General features: G+C 46.0%; 1 protein-coding gene across 18 annotated transcripts in view; it reads left to right on the top strand.

The window, feature by feature from the left end:
- The window catches only part of CUX1 (cut like homeobox 1), a 468585-nt gene that overhangs the window by 293871 nt on the left and 148887 nt on the right, over positions 1-25827 (top strand). For all 18 annotated transcript variants that reach the window (XM_009202775.2, XM_009202774.2, XM_009202776.3 and 15 more), the window contains 2 exons: positions 3883-3959; positions 7405-7471. In XM_009202775.2, coding sequence (XP_009201039.1) covers positions 3883-3959; positions 7405-7471 — 144 coding nt within the window. The remainder of the gene's footprint in view (positions 1-3882; positions 3960-7404; positions 7472-25827) is intronic.

Here is a 25827-nt window from a genome sequence, read left to right as displayed (position 1 = left end):
GCCCTGCCGTGGACAAATGGATTAGTAAAAAGAAGGACCATCCCTAACTGGGATGTTATAGCACCATTAAAATATTAATAATAGTTATGGAGAATTCATAGTAACGTGAGAAGTGTATCCAGTATAATATGAAGTCAAAACATACATCATACAAAATTATATATAGTACAGTATGATTGTACGTCTTCCTATAGCAAACTCATGCATTACCACAATATGGAAATAATTACATATGGGAATTAAATATTAAGTTGACTTTTCTTTTTTTTGAGACAGAGTCTCGCTCTGTCGCCCAGGCTGGAGTGCAGTCACGCAATCTCGGCTCACTGCTCCAAGCAGTGATTCTCCAAGCTCCAAGCTGAAGTGATTCTCCTGCTTCAGCCTCTTGAGTAGCTGGGATTATAGGCGTGTGCCACCAAGCCTGGCTAATTTTTTAGTAGAGACAGGGTTTCACCATGTTGCTCAGGCTGGTTTCGAACTCCTGACCTCAGGTTATCCGCCGCCTTAACCTCCCAAAGTGCTAGGATTACAGACGTAAGTCACTGTGCCCAGCTCTTGGCTTTTCAAATTAGGTAAAGGGATTAGCTATATTAAAATACACAATAACTGATTCTTAGAGGGAAGGGCTGAAGCTAGAATTTACTTCCTTCATTGTGTGTGTGTGTGTGTGTTTCGAGACAAAGTCTCACTCTGTCACTTAGGCTACAGTGCAGTAACATGATCTCAGCTCACTGTAACCTCCACCTCCTGGGTTCAAGCAATTCTCCTGCCTCAGCCTCCCAAATGGTTGGGGTTACAGGTGCCCAACATCACACCCAGCTAATTTTTGTATTTTTAGTAGAGACAGGATTTCACCATGTTGGCCAGGCTGGTCTTGAACTCCTGACCACAAGTGACCTGCCCGTCTTAGCTTCCCAAAGTGCTGGGATTACAGACTTCATTCTTTACACCAAAAAATTGTTGATGGATCTAGGATTTAAATATTATAATTTTTTATTGTCACAAACATACTGGAAGAAAACTGGGGTGCATATTTGTTTTTATTAATACGACTACCTAAAACTTAAAACAGATTCTTAAAAACAAATAATATTTTAAAAACATAACACACGGAGAAGAAATATTTGTACCATGTAAGACAAAAAGGCTAATCTTCATTATATACAAAGAGGTCTTCAAAATTAATAAGAACAAAATCCACTCTACAAAAATAGGCAAAGGAGATAAGTAGGCATTTCATACAAAGAGAAATAACATAGCTTTACTCAGCAGTAAAAATTTAAATTTGATTTTATCTTGCGTTGGCAGAGTATACGAAAACACACTTACATATTGTTGGTGGGAGTTTAAATTGGTGAAAGTTTTTTGTTGGGAAGTTTTTCAGTATCTATCAAAACAAGAAAAGTGGCCAGGCAAGGTGTCTCATGTCTGCAATTTCAGCACTTTGGGAGGCTAAGGCAGGCGGATCACTTGAGGCCAGGAGTTCGAGACCAACCTGGCCAACATGGTGAAACCCCATCTCTACTAAAAATATGAAAAACAGCCAGGCGTGGTGCACACCTGTAATCCCAGCTTCTTGGGAGGCTGAGGTGAGAATTGCTTGAACTCAGGAGCAGACGTTGCAGTGAGCCGAGATCACGCCACTGCACTCCAGCCTGGGTGACAGAACAAGACCCTGTCTCCAAAAAAAAATTGCAGATACCCTTTGGCCATTGTGATTCCTCTGTTAGCATTTCATCCAACAGATTCACTCTCAAAATTATGCAACAATATCTCCACAATGATCACTGAGGGAATGTTCAGTAGAAAGAAACCTAGAAACAATCTGAGTGTCCATAGAGGCTTGATTAAGTTAATTATTTAATAAGAATGAGGAAGAACTATGTTTGCTGGAAATAGAACATTTCTAAAATGCGGAGAGAAGTGAATAAGGGACCCCAGAATGTGATGTGTGTTGTGATCACCTTTGTATTAAAAGAACAGGGCAGGGAGATTATATTACACTGTAGGATATTAAATACTTCTGGCCAGGTGCGGTGGCTCATGCCTGTAATCCCAGCACTTTGGGAGGCCGAGGCGGGCGGATCACGAGGTCAGGAGATCGAGACCATCCTGGCTAACACAGTGAAACCCCATCTCTACGAAAAAATTACAAAAAAATTAGCCGGGCTTAGTGGTGGGCGCCTGTAGTCCCAGCTACTCGGGAGGCGGAGGCAGGAGAATGGCGTGAACCCAGGAGGCGGAGCTTGCAGTGAGCCGAGATCCTGCCACTGCACTCCAGCCTGGGCAACAGAGCGAAACTCTGTCTCAAAAAAACAAAAACAAAAAAACCTTCTGTTTCACTAGCCAGTATATTACATTGCTTCATTATTACTCTATAGTATGCTACATATTAAATCATACTATGCTTTAGTATATTGCATTCATTCATATTTTGCTATGCTATGTGACATATTAATTTATATTGCCCTATAGTATGTTACATATTAATTCACATTATGCTATAGCATGTTACATATTAGTTCATGTTACACTATGATATATTACATTAGTTCACATTTCACTATAGTACATTATGTATTAGTTCATATTACACTATAGCATGTTACATATTAGTTTGTATTACACTAGTTTGTTACGTGTTAGTTCACATTACGCTTTAGTGTGTTACACATTAGTTCATATTACGCTCTAGTATGTTACGTATTAGTTCATATTACCCTATAATGTGTTATGTATTAGTTTATGTTACACTATAGCATGTTACATATTAGTTCATATTACAGTATAGCTTGTTACATGTTGGTTCATAGTACACTGTTGTTACACGTTAATTTCTATTATGCTATAGTGTGTTATGTGTTTGCTTATATTACACTATCGCCTGTTACATATCATATGCTACATATTAGTTCATATTATGCTATAGTATGTTACATATTTGTTCATATTACACTTTAGCCTGTTACATATGATGTCGTATTTCTGTACATGCAGAAACATTTTAGAAAGATACAAACGAACTCTATCTGAGGAGCGGAAATGAGCCAAGGAATAGTAAGAATCTTCCATTTTCCATGCTCTTGTCATATTTGATTACATCCCTGAGTGTCCATAATTGAAATACATGAAAATATTAGCAGTGTTTTTCTAGAGGTGATGGGAATTGGGGCGACTTTGTAAACTGTGTCATTTCTACTTTTCTGTATTCCCAGTTTATTATTATGAGAGCATATGTTATATTCATATGACATAAAAATAATAAACTTATTTTTGGAGCTTTTTTTTTTTTTTTTTTTGCAGATTAAGAGGAAGGAATGCTATTTATTGACCAGGGAAGTCACTTAGAGATCCTGGGAAATGTGAATCTGTGGAATGCCGTTGCAAGCATTCACAATGTCCCCATTAGGTATTGCAGTTGCGTTTGCATTCCATTATAACAGAGACGAAACAGCTGCCACATCTATTTAGTGCATCCTTTATTCCAACAAACTCCTTCATTGTGTCAGCAGAATGTAAATGGATCATTCTTCTTGGGCTAACTTCAGAAAACAATGAGTGCGTGATGATGATTTTTTTTTTTTTCTTTTTAAAATCTGGCATTGCAAGAACAAATTACATTTAGGATAACCTTCTACGCCAGTTACCACCCGTCAAGCCCGACGGGTTGCACACTTCCCATGATGTGACACGCAGTTACAAAATTGGGGTGTGGAAGCTGCAGGAGCAGGGCCCACGGCCCACGTGTCGTCGCAGGCGATACCCCGTGGCGCGCCTGCCGCCAGCTGAGTGCAGGGAGGGAGCTGAGCTCAGCCCAAAGGCACACGTGCATTTCAGTTGGTAAAGGAGATGACCAATTTGGCTTCATCCTCTTCTTTGCAGAAAGCTGCAGGAGACACAGATGTCCACCACCTCAAAGCTGGAGGAAGCTGAGCATAAGGTTCAGAGCCTACAAACAGGTTTGATACTCTCCTTCCTAGTACTGTGGATGTGGGGAGGACCGGGGGAGAGTTGGGTCGGCTCCCTGACCGCCCCGGTCCCCGCAGATACCTGTTGCTCTTGGGGGCCGTGGGAGCTGCCGTGAGCCCACGCTGAAGATTCCGCAGCACGCCCGCCAGCTGCTGTGCCTCATTCCTCACTGACTTTGAGTTGTTAATGTAGAGGTGGGAGGATCTCAATTCCATTTTCATCCCTTCCACACGCCATCCTTGCTTCCTGCTCTTTTTCCAACAAACACGTCTAAATCACCAAACTGTCAAGGACTGACATTTCATTTGGAACAATAATAGAAAAAAAAAAAAACCTCACTTCTACCCTAAGTGAAGTTAAGGAGAACAGTAATTTCAGACCTTTAAAATTTAAAAGCCACCAAAAAAGGTTATGCTCAAGTTTTTACAGTATCTTTAAACTTCTTTCTCTCTCTCTGCCCCCCCCCCCTTTTTTTTTTTTTTTTTTTGAGTCTTGCTCTGTCACCCAGGCTGGAATGCAGTGGCGATCTTGGCTCACTGCAAGCTCCGCCTCCCAGGTTCACGCCATTTCCTGCCTCAGCAGTAGCTGGGACTATAGGCGTCCGCCACCACGCCCAGCTAATTTTTTGTGTTTTTAGTGGAGACGGAGTTTCACCATGTTAGCCAGGATGGTCTCGATCTCCTGACCTCGTGATCCGCCCGCCTCGGCCTCCCAAAGTGCTGGGATTACAGGCGTGAGCCACCCGCCCAGCCCTCTCTCTTGTTCTTATTTCTGTTTTTGTTTTGTTTTTGTTTTTGTTTTTGTTCTTTTGAAACAGGGTCTTGCTCTACCACCCAGGCTGGTGCGCAGTGTCGTGATCTCCGGTCACTGCAACCTTTACCTCCATGGGCTCAAGCAATCCTCCCACCTCAGCGTCCCCAGTAGCTGGAATTAACAGGTGCCTGCCACCACACCCGCCTAATTTTTGTATTTTTAGTAGAGATGAGGTTTTACCATGTTGGCCAGTCCAATCTCGATCTCCTGAGCTCTAGTGAGCCACCACGCCCAGCCTTTCTTTTTTATTTCTGAAAGAGAAGCATCACCATGTATTTCATTTAAATGTACTTTTAAATTTTTATTTATTTTTTTGATGACCCAGAACTGAGCAGAAATGTGGACAGACATCAGAAGTCATGATTCAACTTAAAACACAAATGACAAGAGTGGGAGAAAATAATCACAACCAGTTTGACAAACGGATAATTTAAAAATGTAAAGGCTGCCAGTCAATCCGTTAAATGAGAGAAACAGTGCAATTGAACAATAAGCAAAGGATAGGAACAGTCAGTTCACAGAAGAAATGCAAATGGAAGCTACACATATGAAAAAATGCAAAGTTTTTTTACAGTCAGGGAGATGCAGATTCAATTAGTGAAAGACTGTTTTGCCTGTCAGACTGTCAGAATTTTTTAATTATTTATTTATTTATTTTTGAGATGGAGTCCCGCTCTGTCACCCAGGCTGGAGTGCAGTGGCGCGATCTCGTCTCACTGCAAGTTCTGCCCCCCGAGTTCAAGTGATTCTCCTGCCTCAGCCTCCTGAGTAGTTGTGTTACAGGGTAGTTGTGATTACAGGCACACGCCACCACACCCGGCTAATTTTTGTATTTTTACGGGGTTTCGCCATGTTGGCCAGGCTGGTCTCGAACTCCTGACCTCAGGTGATCCACCTGCCTTGGCCTCCCAAAGTGCTAGGATTACAGGTGTGAGCCACCGCACTCGGCCTAATTTTTTATTTCATTTTAGAGACATGGTCTCACCCTGTCGCTCAGGTTGGAGAGCAGTGATATAATCATAGTTCAATGCAGTCTCAAAATCCTGGGCTGAAGTGATCCTCCTGCCTCAGCCTCCCAAGTAGCTGAGACTGCAGGCACGCACCACCACGCATGGCTAATTTTTTTTTTCATTGTTTATTTTATGGACATGGACTCTCACTGTGCTGCCCAGGCTGGTCTTGAAGTTCTGGCCTCCAGCGATCCTCCCACCTCAGCATCCCAAAATGCTGGGATTACAGGTGTGAGCTACCACACCTGGCCTTTGAAAAAAACTGTAGCAACTCTGGCCTGACAAAGACTGTCAAAAATTACTGAAACACCCAGTGTTGGTGAGGGTGAAGTGGCACTTAAGGAATGGATGGGCAAGAAGCCTCTTGGGAGGCCAGCTGGGTGGCATTTATGTAAAACTCCAGTGCCCAAGCTGTTCAGCCAGCAGCTTCACTTCCAGGTATCCTGATGAGAGAACTGAAGGTTATTGCCACTGCCGCATCCACAGGTGGAAGGACTTCCATACCATACTGCCCAGGGAAAAAGACTAGTCTCAAGAAATGTTCATACCGTCCCATTTATGGGGGTAGAAAATAAAAAAAGATACATACACACACATATATACATGCAATTATGTATGGAAATTTTTTTTAATGTAAAATACACTTTCTTTTATTTTGTTACACTTTTTTGAAATGAGTCTCGCTGTGTCACCCAGGCCTAGAGTGCAGTGACGTGATGTCGGCTCACTGCAACCTCCGTCTCCAGGGTTCAAGCAATTAATTCTCCTGCCTTATCCTCCTGAGTAGCCAGGATTACAGGCTACGTGCCACCATGCTTGGCTAAGTTTTGTATTTTTAGTACAGACAGAGTTTCACCATGTTGGCCAGGCTGGTATCAAACTCCTGACCTCAGGTGATCCGCCTGTCTCAGCCTCCCAAAATGTGAGCCACCTCACCCAGCCAGGAATAATAAAATACACCTTAAAAGATGAAATCATCCAGGTGCAACGGCTCACACCTGTAATCCCAGCACTTTGGGAGGCCAAGGTGGGAGGATCACTTCAGGCCAGGAGTTCCAGACCAGCCTGGGCAACATAGCAAAAGCCTGTCTCTACAACAGCGTTTTAAAATATTAGCCAAGCGTAGTGGCTTGCACCTGTAGTCCCAGTTACTTGGGAGGGTGAGGCAAGAGGACAGCTTGAGTCCAGGAGTTCAAGGTTACAGTAAGCTGTGATTGTGCCATTGTACTCCAGCCTGAGTGACAGTGAGAAAACTTGTCTCTTAAAAATGGAAGGGAAAGAAAGAAAGAAGGAAGGGAGAATGGGAAAGAAGAAAGGAAGGGAGAGAAGAAGGGAGGGAGGGAGGAAACTATTAACATTGGTTCTGTCTTTGTAGGTGGTTGGGATTCGATGAGGCAGAAATGAAAGGGGATTTCCTATTCCATTTTTTATATTTTCATCATCTTGACCTCTTTTGTGTTTTTCTAATCTTTATTTTTCCACGTACCTGACTCTTCACAGAAATCTTTGCCTCTTTTGAAACGGGAATAGATTACTTGTATATGCATTCTTTTAAAATTTCATTTAAATAGTTAATATCTTACGTCTTGGTTTTATATGCTTTGCCTTTCAGCCCTGGAAAAAACTCGAACAGAATTATTTGACCTGAAAACCAAATACGATGAAGAAACTACTGCAAAGTAAGTCTGTCCGCTTGGCCTCCCTTATCGGCACGCGTTTCTCACCTGATTTTGCTTGTGTAGGGCAGGATCGAGAAGGTTCTTGACCTCTGTGCTGCTGCAGGGACACAGTGTCTTTCCCATGAGTTACTTGCGTCGGTTCAATGCACATTCTAGCACTCATTGGGTAACCCTTCCCACAAACTTCTTTCATTTACTGTAAAGCCTGGTCACTGCTATGCCTTCTGCATGAACATTTGGGAGTTAGTTTATACAAGATGTGACACATGGGACATTTTTTGTGTGGAGTTGGGGCTTGGTAAATCACATCTCTTCTTCCTTGGGCCATAGTTCTTCATTTCTTCCAGGGCCCTTTAGGAAGGCCTGCCCCAGAATAAGCCCATTCCCATGCAGGCATACGGGTTCATGTCATACCTTGCAACGCTATGTGTGGATATACGGATAGACACAGATTCGGGCAGGCAGAGTCACAAAAGGCCAAGTTCCCACCCAGCCCTTGTCCAAAGGAAATTAGAGGTGTCCACTACAAGTGTACTTTTTACCAGCACATCTTTCGTGCAGAACACCAGCAAGGAAGAAATAACAATCGACATAAACCATGAAAAGATGAAGAAATGACAGAAATTGCTCCTAGCCATGGCCTCCTCTACCAAATTCCAGGGGGACAATGCGAGGCTAGAGTTTGAACCCCGTTTTCCTGTTCTGGAAGGCTCTTCCCGTCTTCCGCGGAAATACACATGCGTGCTTACTGCCATGTCTCTTGGGTTTCCCTATTCCAGTAACTAAGGTCCCCCTACTCTGCTCACACAGTGCCTCTGTGGGCATCAGCAAGAAGATGGGTGCTTCTGAATGGCGCTGCTGTCCCGCCAGGCTCCAGCTCTGTATGGGTGCTGGTACTTAGTATCCCTCTGCGCCATCTCACGTGACCTTGGGCTTTGAGGGTGCTGCTGGGTCTGTTGCTTTCAGGATGCTGTATGGGGTTCTTGGCCCTTTGCTCTGGGTCGTTTAGTAGCCTGAGACCTCAAGAGCCCAGCTCCCCAGCCTGGTGGTCAGAACGGATTCTGATCATGAGTATGAAACTGACAAAGACTAAAACATCACCACTAGATCAGCTACTTTCTTCTCTCAATTACTTCTGCTTGGACCTGATTAAGCAACTTACTTGTACTAAGTAAGTTGTTTTTCTCAGTAAATCTGATTTTTAAAAATTACTGTATTTCATCAGGCATGGGCATGGTGGTATGTACCTGTAGTCCCAGCTACTTGGGAGCCTGAGGTGGGAGGATCATGTGAACCCAGGAGTTGAGGCTGCAGTGAGCTATGATCGTGCCACTGCACTCCAGCCTGGGCAACAGAGCAAGACCCTGTCCCTAAAAAAAATTTTTAATTAAAAAAATATTTTTTTGTTTTAAAAAACATGTCAGGGGCTTAATCCCCTTCACGTAAAAATTAGTCCTGTCTCAGGACTACAGCTGAGAGGGCAGTGGCTCCCTTGGGGTGCGCCCCACCAGCCCTCTGAAGTAAGAAACATTCTTGTCTCCCCAGTGGTGAGCCAGGCTGAGGGGTGTGGTGTGCACGAAGGGAAAGAGACTCACTCGGTTAGATGATAGGCATGGCTCAGAGATAATAGATACATTCATTGATTCAACAGATGTTCACAGAGGCTTCCTCTGTGCCTTGCCCGTGCAAATTCTGAGCCTTTTATGGCTCCATGGCCATTGCAATCCAACATGCCCAGTGCTGCAATCAAGGGGACGGGCACTGGCCATCAGCAGGTCAGACAGGGAGCCTGCAGGTGGCAGGCAGGGCACTCCCATTGGGATAGTCAGAAGAGAGTTTGGTTGGGTGCGGTGGCTCACGCCTGTAATCCCAGCACTTTGGGAGGCCGAAGCAGGTGGATCACCTGAGGTCAGGTGTTCGAGACCAGCCTGGCCAACATGGTGAAACCCCGTCTCTACTAAAAATACCAAAATTAGCTGAGCATGGTGGTGCACGCCTGTAACCCAAGCTACTGAGGTGACTGAGGCAGGAGAATCGCTTGAACTTGGGAGGCAGAGATTGCAATGAGCTGAGATAGCACCACTGCACCCCAGCCTGGGCGATAGAGCAAGACTCCATCGCAAAAAAAAAAAAAAAAAGTCAACATTGGGCCTATTTGCAGAGGTGCAGTTCCTAGGCTCATAGTACCAGTAGGATTTCCACGCCTGGGTTTGAATGAGCCAGAGGAGGGAAAGGAAGCTGGAGCCTGAAGGTGAGGGCCCCCTCAAGGGGAGCCGTGGCCTTGGAGAGGGGAGAGGGACCCAGGGCAGTGCCAGGGACCCCTCACCTGATCCCCTCTCTCCTCCCACCAGCCAGGGGAGCTGGGGAAGGGCATAAAACATCCCTGGCACCAGGGGAGTGCAGGGAAAGAATTGTCAAGGAAGGCTTCCTAAAGAGGGTGGTATGAGATTCGGGATTGGAAGATGAGTCAATTCAGGGTTTGCAGAGGTTTGTGAAGATGCAAGCCTGGCGAAGCCTGTCTTGGGGAGGACCCGCCAGAGGTTCTGAATGATTTGCCTGTGGGGCAGGATGGGCGCAGCCTGGCAGGGCATTTCCCACATTAGAAACGGTCTGGACACTGACAAAGGCAGCCCAGGACCAACGACGTACACTAATAGTTCCCGGAGTAAGTCATCCCCCAAAAATGCAGAGAATGGCCTGAGATTATTGGATCTTGGCTACTTTCTTTTAACTTTGGAGGCCATGGGCTCAATCGGAGACTTCCTCTGCTGCCTTTCCCTCCCCTTTTATTTTCCAGGACAGATTTGTCACTATTCCATCTGCTTCAAGTCCAACCTACGCATATTTTATTAGACCAGACACGTTTTCATTCATGCTTATGAATATAAGCCCCTTGGGGGTAAATCTTTTCACATATGGTCTTACAGCATTTCAAAAACGATTTCTTTTCCCTCTTCAGAAGGAGGGATTCTTAGGGCCGGGCGCGGTGGCTCACGCCTGTAATCCCAGCACTTTGGGAGGCTGAGGCGGGTGTCTCACTTGAGCCCAGGAGTTCGAGACCAGCCTGGGCAACATGGCGAAACCCTGTCTCTACAAAAAATACAAAAATTATCCCAGCGTGGTAGCTCGTAACTGTAGTCCCAGCTACTTATGGGGCTGAAGTGGGAGGATCACTTGAGCCCAGGAGGTCGAGGCTGCAGTGAGCCTAGATTATACTACTGCACTCCAACCTGGGTGACAGAGCAAGACCCTGTCTCAAAAAAAAAAAAAAAAAAGGAATTCTTAAATATTTGTTGACGGGAATTGGAGAGGCATGAAGGAAGATGGGTTTTGGAGAAAGACTGACTTGGGAGTAATTCACTAGGGTCCACTACCAGCACTCTGTGTGACCCTGAATGAGCTATGAGCTGTCCACCTCCCTTTCTGACCTGTACAGCAAGTCACTGGGTGTTGTTTGTTGTTGTTTTTATTTTGTTCTGTTTTGAGATGGAATCTCACTCTGTTGTCCAGGCTGGAGTGCAGTGGCACAATCTCTGCTCACTGCAACCTCCGCCTCCCAGGTTCAAGCGATTCTCCTGCCTCAGCCTCCCGAGTAGCTGGGATTACAGGCGTGCACCACCACATCTGGCTAATTTTTGTCTTTTTAGTAGAGACGGGGTTTCACCATGTTAACCAGGATGATCTTGATCTCCTGACCTCATGATCCACCCGCCTCAGCCTCCCAAAGTGCTGGGATTACAGGTGTGAGCCACCGCACCCGGCCCGCTGAGTGGTATTGGAGAGGAATGGGATGTGTGTGTACAGCACCTGGCATGGTGAGAGTCTGAGGCTAAGCTGTCGACAGATAGAAGCTATTCCCAGCAAGCTCACAGCAGGGCATGGTATGCGTTTCTGAAATTAATGGCCTTGGAGGAAATTGACCTTCACCACGACGGACTGGGTGCACATTGCCTGTCTGTCGTGGGGAGATGTCACAGGGTACCCATCCCTCTCCCCGGTTTTGGGGAGAAGCCCGCAGGTCTGTGGCACCGAGGCTGCTCCGAGACCCTGGTTTATCGTGAGCAGTCATCGCCATGTGTCAGCTGGGACAGCACGGGCTGACTGTGGCGGAGACAACGGCAGTAAAGTTTTCCATGTGTAGGCTTGAAGCAAAATGTAATTAGCCTTTATGTGCAGAACAAGGGCCCATTGATGAATACAGCTGGTCTTTGTTTTGTCCTGTCGTTGAGAGTGGGAGGTAAAAGTGTTCTTCTTCATGTTTATTAATGCAAGATTCCTTAGACAAATGGCAAGCACAGTTTAATATTTGTTGGAACATGGGGGCTTTGCCAAAACAGTTGTTGTGTAAGAAGATTGCAAGGTTTCCGATTATAACCATTTCTGGGTTAAATAAATGAATTATTTCTGCCCTTTTTTTCTTTTTGGAAATTTTTTTTAGAGTCGGGGTCTCACTGTGTTGCCCAGGGTGGTCTCAAACTCCTGGCCTCAGGTGATCCTCCCACCTCAGCCTCCCAAAGTGCTGGGATTACAGGCATGAGCCACTATGCCTGGCATTCTTTTTTCTTTAGTTAAAAACATAGCTCCTTCTCAGATGGTCACCCTGTGTACGGATCTTCCCACTTCTCTTAGCAAATGGAGATTTACCACCCTAATAGCCTTAACCTTGACGAGTCCAGCAAAGGAACGTGGTGTGGATTTTAACATCTAAACAATTTCCTGGGATGGATGGCCATGGAGGTGGCAGATCCCTGGAATCATGCAGCAGCAGCCGGCCCAGAAAGAGGCCTGGGCATCCCTCACTGCCCCAAGTTCCTGCATCCATCTCCGCAGCTGTTCACTTACTTGTTATTGAGTTTGGGTTGCTACTGCACCCTCCAGCAGGAATGTCGCCCTCCCAGCCAAGCGGCTAGTGTTCCGGGCAAAAGTGCAGGAATTCCCATTTTTGCTGAAGTCCACGATCCTATGCCCTGTCCCCCCGAATCTGGGTTAGAAAAGGACTTCCAGCTGCAATACACACAGTCAGCTTCTTGCATTCCTCCCCACTCGTGGGCCGAGGCACTGAGCCTTGATGAAAGAAAATATTGAATTGCACTGAAATACTACATTTTTTATAGCTCACGTTAGTCTTAGGAGAATTTGCACCTCCCAAACCTTTCCTGCCAGTAAAATTCATATTTCTTAAGGTTACTCATGTTGTATTCCTAGCGTATATGCTTTTTTCAAAGAATGACATTGTGTATACACATACTTCCACAGTATGGTTACAAAAGAGACATTTACGTGGAACTTCACTTGGGTTAATTTTAGAGTATTTTCTTTATAACGTGTGTATAACCAGTGCTTCATCACAAAACACAACGTGCTCTGAAACAGCAGAAAACTTTCCTGTGGCTAACTCAGTGTGGGGGAGCCTCTATGCTTCTTTGGAGGGATAGAGAAATCCAGGTCCCAAAAGAGGACATAGGACAGAATTTGGAAAGGGGAGGAGGCGGGGCACAGTGGCTCATGCCTATCATCCCAGCACTCTGGGAGACCGAGGTGGGAGGATCACTTGAGCCCAAGAGTTTGAGACCAGCCTGGGCAACATAGTGAGACCCCATCTCTACCAAAATATACAAAAAATTAGCTGGGCGTGGTGTTGTACCTTTAGTTCCATTTACTTGGGAGGCTGAGTTGGAAAGTTCGCGTGAGCCTGGAAGTTCCAGCCTGTAGTGAGCTATGACTGCATCACTATACTCCAGCCTGAGTGACAGAATGAGAGCCCGTCTGTAAAAATAATAATTATAATTTTTTAAAGGAGGGGAGGAGGATACCAGCAATTCAAGACAACTCTCTGCATGCTGAATGTGGATAGGATGGATACTTTCTTTTTATTTATTTATTTTTATTTATTTATTTTGAAACTGAGTCTTGCTCTATTGCCCAGGCTGGAGTGCAGTGGCACGATATTGGCTCACTGCATCCTCCGCCTCCCGGGTTCAAGCGATTCTCCTGCCTCAGCCTCCCAAGTAACTGGGATTGTAGATATCTGCCACCACACCCGGCTAATTTTTGTATTTTTAGTAGAGATGAGGTTTTGCCATGTTGGCCAGGCTGGTCTCGAACTCCCTGACTCAAGTGATCCGCCGGCCTTGGCCTCCTGAATTGCTGGGATGACAGGCGTGAGCAGCTGGGATGGATACTTTGTTTACGTGCTGTGCTGGACTATTTCACAGTGGTTTCCTGAGTGTTATCTCGTCTGCCCTTTCCTGCAGTCATCAAGGCAGCTTTTACTGTGCTCATTGCATGGATGAGGAGGCAGTCCCAGGAACACGCAGAGTCAGGCCCCAGACCTGGTCCTTTAGGCTCAAATTCCAGTGCTCTTTGCTTGAGACCACAGCAGTCTTCAAAGCCCCTTTCTGGTGCCAGTTTCGTAATCAAGCAGTGAAGGTGAGGGCTAGCCAGGTGAAGGCAGGCATTCCCGGGGGGTTCAGCCTTTCCCGGTCTCACAAGCCGTCGTTGTATTGACCCTAGCAGATTGATTTTTCCCTTTCTGAACAATAATTCCTCATGAAAGACTCACGGAACTGGGGCCAGGTAGAGCCCAGTTGACTAAACCTGAGAATCACCCAACTGTCTTGACCATCATATTTAGACAAATATTGCATCCCCTGATTGAATTTGAAAGGGACAACTTAAGCATCCTGAAAATAGAGTCTGTCTGCTGTACCTTTAAGAATGTAAAATGTTCTATTTCCTGGCTTTTTGATGAGTCATCAGTTTCCAGTACTAGTTGCTGTAATTATCCTGGTTGGATTAATTTCCCTAAAAATAGAGAAGCAGCCACTTTTATGGTTTTGAGAGTATGGACTTGAATAAAGAACCTCCTGTCCCTTAAACCTTAGAGAGCTCTAAATCAGACTTGCAGGGAAAAACCGATGGCCGGTTTTTTTTGTTTTGTTTTGTTTTTTTCCTTCTTCCTGTGTCTTATCTCCAATAGGGCTTGTGGATTTTGTAGAATTCTTGGGATTTTTTTCATCTCTGTACAAGTATTTTGCTCCACACCTGAAAATTGATGCCTGGGTGAGCCCTGAAGGATTTTCCTTGTCTTTTGTACCAACACCAGCTGTCTTGGCCCCCTCTGAATAGTACAACCATGACCTGGTGTCTCCCCAGGCTGGGGCCTGGGCAGAAACAGGGGGTGGCTTCATAGTTCCAAGTCCAGGTAGAAATTCCTCTGAGCACCAAAGATTCTTTGCCTATTCTGTGGACCCCAGACCTGGCTAGGAAATGTAATTGACATGTAATAGACATGTCTGTTGCAAAGCATCAATGAGAATTGCCAAACTTGACTCCTCTCCTTCATTGGTGTTTAGGGAAGCCCTGCTTTACCATGGTAGGTGTGGTGTCAGTTGCTGGAACGATAGAGTAAAGACAGGGTGGGAGGCGGCTTACAGACATCACATGCACACACACAGGCTCACACACTCTGTACCCAAAAACACGTACACATAAATAGAGAGGCAGCCGGGCACGGTGGCTCACACCTGTAATCCCAGAACTCTGGGAGGCCGAGGCGGGTGGATCACCTGAGGTCAGAAGTTCAAGACCAGACTAGCCAACATGGTGACATCTCATCTCTACTAAAAATACAAAAATTAGCTGGGCGTGGTGGCGCGTGCCTGTAATCCCAGCTACTTGGGAGGCTGAGGTAGGAGAATCACTTGAACTCAGGAGGCAGAGGTTGCAGTGAGCCGAGGTCGTGCCACTGCACTCCAGCCTGGGCAACAGAGTGAGGCTCTATCTCAAAAATAAAAAATAAAAATAAAAAAACAGAGGAACTGTGCATGTGTCCATGTATATAAACATGTTTATGAATATAAACATGCAATCAGTTTTTTTAAATTTTTTATCATACAGTCTCTCAACCAGTCCTACTGCTTTTATTTTCTTTCTTTCTTTCTTTTGAGACAGGATCTCACTCTGTCACCCAGGCTGGAGTGCAATGATACGATCTTGGTTTCCTACAACCTCCACCTCCAGGGTTCAAACGATTTTCCCACCTTAGCCACCCAAGTCGCTGGTATCACAGGCGTGTATCACCACACCTGGCTAATTTTTGTATTTTTAGTAGAGATGGGGTTTCACCATGTTACCTAGGCTGGTCTTGAACTCCTCAGCTCAAGTGATCCACCCATCGCAGCCTCCCGAAGTGCTGGGATTACAGGCATGAGCCACCGCGCCTGGCCAATAAAGCAACCATATTCATCCAGCATCCTTTAAGAGGGTAGAGAAAATCATTATTCACAGACTGTCACCTGGGTTTGGCGTGTATTCATACAGACTACACCTATTTAAGAGATCCTTAAAGTTTTTCTGATTCACTGTTAAGGCAAGCCTAGGGATTTCGCAGTGTATATGTGAAGGAAACAGGTAACGGACTGTTGAGTGAATACAATGTATAGATCGTAGCACATATGGTGATCTGTGAAACGGGGGTGTCATGACACACCCCTCCCTGCATCCCAGAATTGTGAGGGTCAGGCATGATAACGGGCGTTCCTGCAGCCTGCATAGCAGTGCCAAATGCAGGCTGCAATCCAGCAGTGTCACTGCTGGGTATTTATCCAAAGAAAGGAAATGGCTGTGTTGCAGGCATGCCTGCACTCACACGTTTATCACAGCACTATTCACACAGCAGCCTAGATGGGGAAGTGACCTGTGCGCCCAGCTTCAGATGAGTGGATGAAGAAAATGTGGTGTAGATCCACAGCATAATACGATGGAGACTTACAAAAGGAAATCCTGCCATTTGCAACAACAACATGGATTCATCTGGGGGATGTTACGTTAAGTGAAATGAACCAGGCACAGAAAGACGAATACCACAAGATCTCACTCATGTTGACTCTAAATGTTGATCACATAAAAGTTAAGAAGAATGGTGGTTACCAGGGGGTGAGGAGAGGTTGGTGAAATGATACATATTTATAGGTGGACAGGAGGAATAAGTGTGAGAGATATATTAGACAGCATAGTGACGATAGTTAATGCCGATATATTGTAAAATAAATGTGGTTAGTAGAAATTTTTTTTTTTTTCTTTGAGACAGAGTTTCCCTCTGTTGCCCAGGCTGGAGGGCAGTGGCATGATCTCAGCTCACTGCAACCTCCACCTCCTGAGTTCAAGCAATTCTTATGTCTCAGCCTCCCAAGTATCTGGGAATACAGGCACACGCCACCATGCCCAGCTAATTTTTGTATTTTTAGTAGAGACGGGGTTTCGCCATGTTGGCCAGGCTGGTCTCGATCTCCTGACCTCAGGTGATCCGCCCGCCTTGGCCTTTTAAAGTGCTGGGATTACAGGCGTGAGCCACCGCCTCCGGCCTCATTTTTTAAGTGTAGACTGAAAAGTACCTCAAAAGAGGGCCTTTATCCCATGGTCTGTACACACAGGCTTCGCACATCGTGGCTGTGCAGGAACTCTTGAGCCTTCCCCGTGATGATGACTGGGTCAGGGTTACCACCTCTGTAGTGTTCAGCCTGCAGTCTGCCCAGTGAGGACATTTGCGCTCTGGAAAGGTAAAGTCAGGATGCTGTTGGCTCCTAAGCAGAAAGCAGGCACCACCCGGCCTTCAAGTGCTTCAACAGTGAAGAGTTAGGACGGAGGCCCAGCCTGGAACATTCCTGCCACCTTCTGCCCCCAGTAAAATTCCTTAAAGCTGTGAGGTTCTGACTCACCACGGGGAGTCCCTGACTGCTGCTGGGAGGGCCTGGGCTACGCAAATCTCAGTGACATGGCACGTCTTATTTGCTTCAGAAGTGGCAGAGGAGAAAGTGACTCACCTCACGCTGCCCGGTCCCACCCAGGGTCCTTGTGAAGAAAGGTGGGAAGGCTGGCAGAAAGGAGAACCGTCCTTCCCGTGGGATACTCCTGAGATCGCACCACTCCACTCCAGCCTGCTTGATAGGAGTGAAACTCTGTCTCAAAAACAAAAACCAAAAAAAAAAAAAAAAAACACAGGCACTATACATGTGTCCATGTATATAAACATGTTTATGAATATGCTTAATTTTTAAAAAGAATTTTATCATGCAGTCTCAACCAGTCCTACTGTTTTTATTTTATTTATTTATTTATTTATTTATTTTTTTTTTTTTGAGACAAAGTCTCACTGTATCACCCAGGCTGGAGTGTGGTGATTCAATCTTAGCTCACTATACAACCTCTGCCTCCTGGGTTCAAGCAGTCTTCCCACCTCAGCCACCCAAGTAGCTGGAATTATAGGCTGTTTCCTTTTACATGACATTATTTTCCTTTTTAGAGTTTTTGTTTTATTTTTATTTTTGAGACAGAGTCTCATACTGTTGCTCAGGCTGGAGTGCAGTGGTGCGATCTCGGCTCACTGCAGCCTCTGCCTCTTAGGTTCAAGCAGTTCTCCAGCTCAGCCTCCCAAGTACCTGGGACTACAAGCGTGCACCACCACTTCTGGCTATTTGTATGTGCGTGTGTATGTTTTGTAGAGACGGGGTTTTATCATGTTGGCCAGGCTGGTCTTGAACTCCTGGCCTCAAATGATCCTTCCGCCTCGGCCTCCCGAAGTACTAGGATTACAGGTGTGAGCCAATGCGCCTGGCCCATGACGTTATTTTCAAGTACAAAGCTGTACATGTTTACTATACAAAATTTAGAAAATTCTCAAAGATTTTTTTAAAGGAAGCAGATTATCACTCATAATCCCACAGCAAAGACAAGCATTGTTAACATTTTGGCCTATTTCCATAGTCTTTTTTTCCATTCAGATTGTTCCTTACATTATTACATATTGGGCATTATGTCCCCCTAAACCCATCGTAACTTGTAAATACCTTAAGTCTAAAATGCGTTTAATACACCTAACCTGAACGTCATAGCTTAGCCTCACCTATTTTAAGCATCCTCAGAACACCCACATTAATTAGCCTACAGTTAGGCAAAATCATCTAACACAGCTGTCCCCAACCTTTTTGGCAACAGGGACCAGTTTCGTGAAAGACAATTTTTCCACGGACCAGTGCAGTGGGGGGCGCAGTTCAGAATGATTCAAGCATGTTCTATTTATTGTACACTTTATTATTATGACATTGTACTATATCATGAAATAATTCTACCATCATGTAGGATCAGTGGGAGCCTGAGCTTGTTTTCCTGCAACTAGACGGTCCCATCTGCAGGTGATGGGAGACAGTGACAGATCATCAGGCGTTAGATTCTCATAAGGAGTGTGCAGCCTAGATCCCTCGCATGTGCAGTTCGCAGTAGGGTTTGCCCTCCTATGAGAATCTAATGCTGCTGCTGAGCTGACAGGAGGCAGAGCTCAAGCAGTCATGAGAGCAATGGGGAGCAGCTGTAAATACAGACGAAGCTTCCCTCCTGCGGTGCATCTCCTGCTGTGCGGCCCAGTTCCTAACAGGCCACAGATGTGGCCCAGGGACTGGGGACCCCTGATCTATATAGTGCTTTCTTTTTTCTTTTTATGAGATAGGGTCTCACCCTGTCACCCAGGCTGCAGGGCAGTGACACTATCATAGCTTCCTGCAGCCTCCAACTCCTGGGCTCGAGCAATCCTCCTGCCTCAGCCTCCTGAGTAGCTGGGACTGCAGGTGTGTACCCCACGCCAGGCCGATTTTTGTGTTTTTTGTAGAGACAGGGTCTTGCCGTGTTGCCCAGGCTGGTTTTGAACTCCTGGGCTCAAACAATCCTCCTACCTTGGCCTCCCAAAGTGCAGGGTGGGATTATAGGCGTGAGCTACTTCGCCCAAACTCGTCTGTTTTTTACCAGTGGCATAGACTGATAACATGATTTTGATTTCTAGGGTTTTTTTTTTTTTTAACACCTGACATGTTGTAAATATTTCTTGCTTATCATTAAATATGCTTCAGAAACACAGTGTACACTGCGTAACATTCCATCACGTAGGTGAGTCCTAAGACCCACTTGTTTCCCTGCTGTTCAGGAGCCTGATTTATTACACTGCTTTCGTTGCCCTACGGGTTTTAATCTGGGGAGCTTTGTCCCCCTTCTTTTTATGCCTTTATGTTCTGCCAGTGACTGTGGCATCTTTTTCGTTTTTTTGTTGTTGTTGTTGTTTATTTTTTTGTTTCTTTTGAAATGGAGTCTTGCTCTGTCGCCCAGGCTGTAGTGCTGCGGCATGATCTCGGCTCACTGCAACCTCCACCTCCCAGATTTAAGCGATTCTTCTGCCTCGGCCTCCCAAGTAGCTGGGACTACAGGTATGTGCCACCACGTCCGGCAAATTTTTGTATTTTTAGTAGACAGGGTTTCGCCATGTTGGCCAGGCTGGTCTTGAACTCCTGACCTCAGGTGATCGGCCCGCCTCAGCCTCCAGAAGTGCTGGGAGTACAGGCCGGCTGTGGAATCTTGAGGTAGCCTCCCAAGGCCATCATCAGACAAGAGAGTTTGGAAGCCCAGAATTCTCCAAAGGTTCACAGCAGCACTGGCACGGGGCCCGTGTTCCTAGGCTGCTGCTCTGTGATATTTGTAGACGTCTCTAATGAAAAGTCAGGGACAGTGGATGATGTGCACGGCTCAGAGACCCTTACTCTGGTCCCATCTGTCCCCAGGTGTGGCCCCACAAAGCCCCTCCCTCGGCCGCAGCACCGACCTCTCTAGTAAAATGAAAAGATCGGACCAAACGCCAGGCAGGACAGAGGAGCCGGCCCCTTTGTCAGCCTCTTGCATTTTCTTGCCCAGTTCTACTTCCCAGAGGCCTGGATCTCTGATACTGTCTCCCAGCGGGGCCTGTTTGTGGAGTGGCCTTCAGGCAGGGCTGCATCCAGGGCATGGGGCACAGCATGAGTCACTGTGGGAAGAACCTGGGTTGTAACATCATAAAGACCTGGGTTTAATTCCCGACTCCATGAATTATGTAACCTCAAGCAGGGCAGGAGTTTTCCTTACTCAGACCTCAGTATTTTCATAAGTGAAACAAAAGAATGCCTTGCCTCATCTGTAATCCCAGCACTTTGGGACATCAAGGCAGATGGATCATTTGAGGCCAGGAGTTCAAGACCAGGCTGGGCAACATGACGAAACCCTGTCTTTACTAAAAATACAAAAATTTGCCAGGAGTGGTGGCAGGTGCTTGTAATTCTAGCTAGGAAGCTGAGGCAGAAGAATCACTTGAACTGGAGAGGTAGAGGTTGCAGTGAGCTGAGATTGTGCCATTGCACTCCAGCCTGGGCAACAGAGAGAGACTCTGTTTCAAAAAGAAAGAAAAGAATGCCACATTAGTGCCTGGCACAGGACCTCTATAAAGGGTGGCTGACATTGCTGCTGCTGCCTGCAAGGTGCCTGGCATTACTTGGCACATTTTAAAAAGGTCTGCTTACCTCCCCCTGCTCAAGGTGTCTTCCCACTCTTAAGAATTCTGAAACCCCGTCTCTACTAAAAAAATACAAAAAAAAAAAAAACTAGCCGGGCGAGGTGGCGTGTGCTTGTAATCCCAGCTACTCGGGAGGCTGAGGCAGGAGAATGGCATAAACCCGGGAGGCGGAGCTTGCAGTGAGCCGAGATCGCACCACTGCACTCCAGCCTGGGCAACAGAGCGAGACTCCGTCTCAAAGAATTCCGTTGCTTTCCATGAAGAATTTATAAAAATCATTATCTGCACTGCAAGACCTGCTCATCCATATTAGCGTGCCACAGCTGGGGGACCCAGGTATAAGGCTTTGTTTCCCATCATCTTCCTCAGGGACCCTAAATTTTAAAATCTGCGTTAGTCACCATTGAGGTACCACTAAATATGGTAGCCAGAAGTTCCAAGTTCAAACCATTGCACAACTGCAAATGCCTTCATAGACATGTCTCTAAAAAATCAACACCGGGACAAGGCACAGTGGCTCACCCCTGTAATCCCAACACTTTGGGAAGCCAAGATGGGCATATCACTTGAGGTCAAGAGTTCGAGACCAGCCTGGCCAACATGGTAAAACCTCGTCTCTACTAAAAATACAAAAATTATCTGGGCGTGGTGGTGGGCGCTTTTAAACCCAGCTACTCAGGAGACTGAGGCAGGAGAATGGCTTGAACCCAGGAGGCAGAGGCTACAGTGAGCCGAGATTGTGCCACTGTACTCCAGCCTGGGAAGCAGAGTGAGACTCCATCTCGAAGAAAAAATCAACACCAGAGGTTAACAATCTAGTAACTAACTGTCTTCTATGTGCCACATTTTTGCAAGATCCAAGTTTTAAAGTGAGAACAAGCTGTTCGGTCCCCTCCCAGCTGACCGTGACACCGAGGTGGTGGCCCACGTTGGAGATCTGGCTCCATCTGGCTTGGAGAATTTGGGGCACCCTGGGCTGGTGTGAAACAAATTAAAAGAGGTGCCAAACAGCCAGGCACCCAGCAAGGATGCCCAGGGCTCTTGTTCGGGGATTTCATTAAAAAAACTTTTTGGAACCCGCCTCAAAGAATGAAAAGTTTCCTATAGGAAGGCAGGAGCCAGGGAGATAATTGAACTCATTGATTTCCTTCACGGCTTGTTTGCCCTTTCATTCTCTTCCCGAGGTGCTATTTGTTGAGGAATGTCTCCAATTGCCAGAAAGACAGTGGGGTGTCTCATATTTCCTCACCACCTCTCCTGAGTTCTAAGGCAAGCCTGCAATATGAATTTTTAATGCCGAGCTTTATGGCATCACTCCTGCACAGCCCGACTGCATCGCTCTCCTGAGCCTTCAGATTTAATGCTCCAATGAACAGAGCAAAGACTGGGGCATTCAACATCAGTGAGAATTAACCCCCAAATGACCACGCCGGTGCCCTCTGATTTTCCTAAAGGGAGTTGGGAAAAAATAAAATAAAAATTATGTAGTGTTGGCCAGGTGAGGTGGCTCACACCTGTAACCTCATCACTTTGGGAGCTGAGATGGGCGGATCACCTGAGGTCAGGAGTTTGAGACCAGCCTGGCCAACATGGCAAAACCCCATCTCTACTAAAAGCACAAAAATTAGCTGGGCGTGGTGACAGGAGCTTGTAATCCCAGCTACTTGGGAGACTGAGGCAGGAGAATCGCTTGAACCCAGGAGGCAGAGGTTGCAGTGAGCTGAAATCACACCACTGCACTCCAGCCTGGGCAACAGAGCAAGACTCCATCTTACAAAAAAAATTATGTAGTGTTGAGAATCCTTGCTATCAAAATAGCCTGAAGCACAAAAGCACAGCTTATTCTTTAAATTTTATGGAATAGCCTATATTTTTACCTTTTCACTTCTTCTAAGTTGGACGATGTGTGGTTCGATGCATTTCTGTGATCTTCCCACCCTTAAAAAAAAAAAAAAAAAAAAATCTCTGCAGGCCGGGAGTGGTGGCTCACACCTATAATCCCAGCACTTTGGGAGACTGAGATGGGCAGATTGCCTGAGGTCAGGAGGTCGAGACCGGCCTGGCCAACATGTTGAAACCCCGTCTCTACTGAAAATACGAAAATTAGCCAGGCGTGGTGGCGCATGCCTGTAGTCCCAGCTACTGAGAAAGCTGAAGCAGCGAGATCGTGCCACTACATTTCAGCCTGGTCTACAGAGTGAGACTACGTCTCAAAAAAAAAAAAAAAAAAACTCTCCAATTTGTAGGATTTTAATGAATATATAGATGACCAGCTGCTGTGCGGTTTCCATGGAAAGCCCAAATGTAATTAGAAATCCAATTTCCGATGGATTTTTCCAATGGAAAAAGGACCAGTTGTGTTAAGTGGCTAATTCTTTTTGTACGCAGATGGTTGATTGTCATTTTCTTATAGTAGCTTTCTGAATTTTTGCAGACGTCAAAACTAAGAAAAAGTTGTATATAAAAATTGCTCTGAGCCGGGTGCAGTGGCTCACGCCTGTAATCCCAGCACTTTGGGAGGCCGAGGCGGGCGGATCACGAGGTCAGGAGATGGAGACCATCCTGGCTAACACAGTGAAACCCCGTCTCTACTAAAAATACAAAAAAAAAATTAGCCGGGTGCGGTGGCGGGCACCTGGAGTCCCAGCTACACGGGAGGCTGAGGCAGGAGAATGGCGTGAACCCGGGAGGCAGAGCTTGCAATGAGCCGAGATTGCACCACTGCACTCCAGCCTGGGCGACAGAACAAGACTCCCGTCTCAAAAAAAAAAAAAAAATTGCTCAATTGTCCAGGCACGGTGGTTCACGCCTGTAATCCTGACACTTTGGGAAACCGAGGTGAGAGGGTCGTTTGAGGCCAGGAATTCAAAACCAACCTGGGCAAAACAGCGAGACATAATTTCTATTAAAAAAAAAAGTTTGAAAATAAAAGTTTCTCAAATTTAAGTACATTAAAGAAGGACAGAGTCTTTAGTAAATGGTAGAATAACGGGCCAACTATGTAGAAGCCAGTAGAATCAGAGCTGAGCCCCACGCAAAATAAAGTCTATTATTTATTCATTTATTTATTTAGAGACAGGGTCTTGCTGTCTCGCCCAGGCTGGAGTGCAGTGGCATGATCTCAGCTCACTGCAACCTCCGCCTCCCGGATTCAAGCAATTCTCCTGCCTCACCCTCCTTAGTAGCTGGGATTACGGGCATGCACTACCACACCTAGCCAATTTTTGTATTTTTAGTAAGGATAGGGTTTCACCATGTTGGCCAGGCTGGTCTCGAACTCCTGACCTCAAGTCATCCACCCACCTCTGCCTGCCAAAGTGTTGGGATTACAGGCGTGAGCCACCACACTCAGTTTAGATGTTTAAAACATTTAAATGTGACCAAAAAGAAACTGATAAAAACACTAAGAACAATTTTAGGTGGATATTTATACAATAAGGGGGTGGAAAAAAACTTTTTTTTTAAGCGTGATGCCAAAAGTAGAAATCACAAAGGGAAATTCAGAGCTTTGTGGAGATGGATGAGCGGGTAGATAGATGGATGGACGGATGGATCGGCAGATGGATTTAGACAGACTGGCAAAAATATTTGCAATGTATATAACAGAGAGAGAGAGTGTGTGTGTGTGTGTGTGTGTGTGCGCGCGCCCTTACAGAGCAATAAAAAATTTCATTTCCCAATAGAAAAACCTCTATATTTTCAGTTTCTTACTAGACATTTCTACTATGAGTATCTCAAACTCAGATTACCTTGTTATTCTCCATAACTTCCCCCTTCCCTATAGTCAGCCCCCTTCTGCTTTTTTCCTCCGCCTGACCGTATCTTCTCCTCCTTCATTCCAGAAACTGAGGGTATTTCGTCACTCCTTTGTGAGCCCTCCTGTCTAATTCATGTTAGTTCCGCCTTCTTGCAACATTGTACATTCCCAACTTCATCACCACTCTCACTACTGTCATTTTAATTTGTTTTTCTTTCTTTTTTTTTTTTTTTTTTTTTGAGACAGGGTCTCTCTCTGTCACTTGCAGTGGCGAGATCTCAGCTCACTGCAACCTCTACCTCCCAGGTTCAAGCAATTCTCCTGCCTTAGCTTCCGGAATAGCTGGGATTACAGGCACCCGCCACCACACCTGGCTGATTTTTGTATTTTTAGTAGTGACGAGGTTCACCATGTTGGCCAGGCTGGTCACGAACTCCTGACCTCAAGGGATTCACCTGCCTCAGCCTCCCAAAGTGCTGGGATTATAGGCGTGAGCCATCGCACTCAACCTTAATTTGTTTTTCATCTCTTGGTCTCACTTCAAGATCTTCCGAACTTGACCCTCTGCCACCAGTTTCTCCCTGGACAAAACCACCCTCCAAGCATCTGCTAAAATTATCTTTCTAAAATATGTCTGATCCTGCTAAAACCTGTCCCGCTTAAAATCTCTCCGTGGCGCGCTCTCTCATCTCTAAGGGAAAGTCCAAATTCACAGCGTGATGCACAAGGCACTTTGGGAGGCAGCCCTGCCTTCCCAGCCTCATCTTAGGCCAACTCGAACTCCACCGTACTGTAGAATCCCAGGCCTTTCTTTCCCCAGCTCACCTTGCAGCCAGTTCCACCTTTCCTGACAAGCAGATCCTGCCCTGCCTTGCCTGCTCCTGTGCCCACACTTACCTGCTCTGGTGAAAGAAGGCACTGGTATCCCTCATTCTAGGGGCTCTTCATGTGGGGTCTATAGAGAGAACCCAGGGGCTTCATGAAGTGGACCTAGAAAAAAATACGTCTTTTTTTTTTTTTTGAGATAGAGTCTCGCCCTGTCACCCAGGCTGGAGTGCAGTGATGCGATTGCGGCTCACTGCAACCTCTGCCTCCCGGATTCAAGCGGTTCTCCTGCCTCAGCCTCCCAAGTAGCTGAGACCACAGGCATGTGCCACCACACCCAGCTGGTTTTTGTAGTTTTTAGTAGAGATGGGGTTTCACCATGTTGGCCAGGCTGGTCTTGAGCTCCTGACC

This window comes from Papio anubis, chromosome 4 (genome assembly GCF_008728515.1).
Source record: "Papio anubis isolate 15944 chromosome 4, Panubis1.0, whole genome shotgun sequence".
Taxonomy (NCBI): domain Eukaryota; kingdom Metazoa; phylum Chordata; class Mammalia; order Primates; family Cercopithecidae; genus Papio; species Papio anubis.
This window is presented reverse-complemented; position numbering and strand designations above follow the sequence as displayed.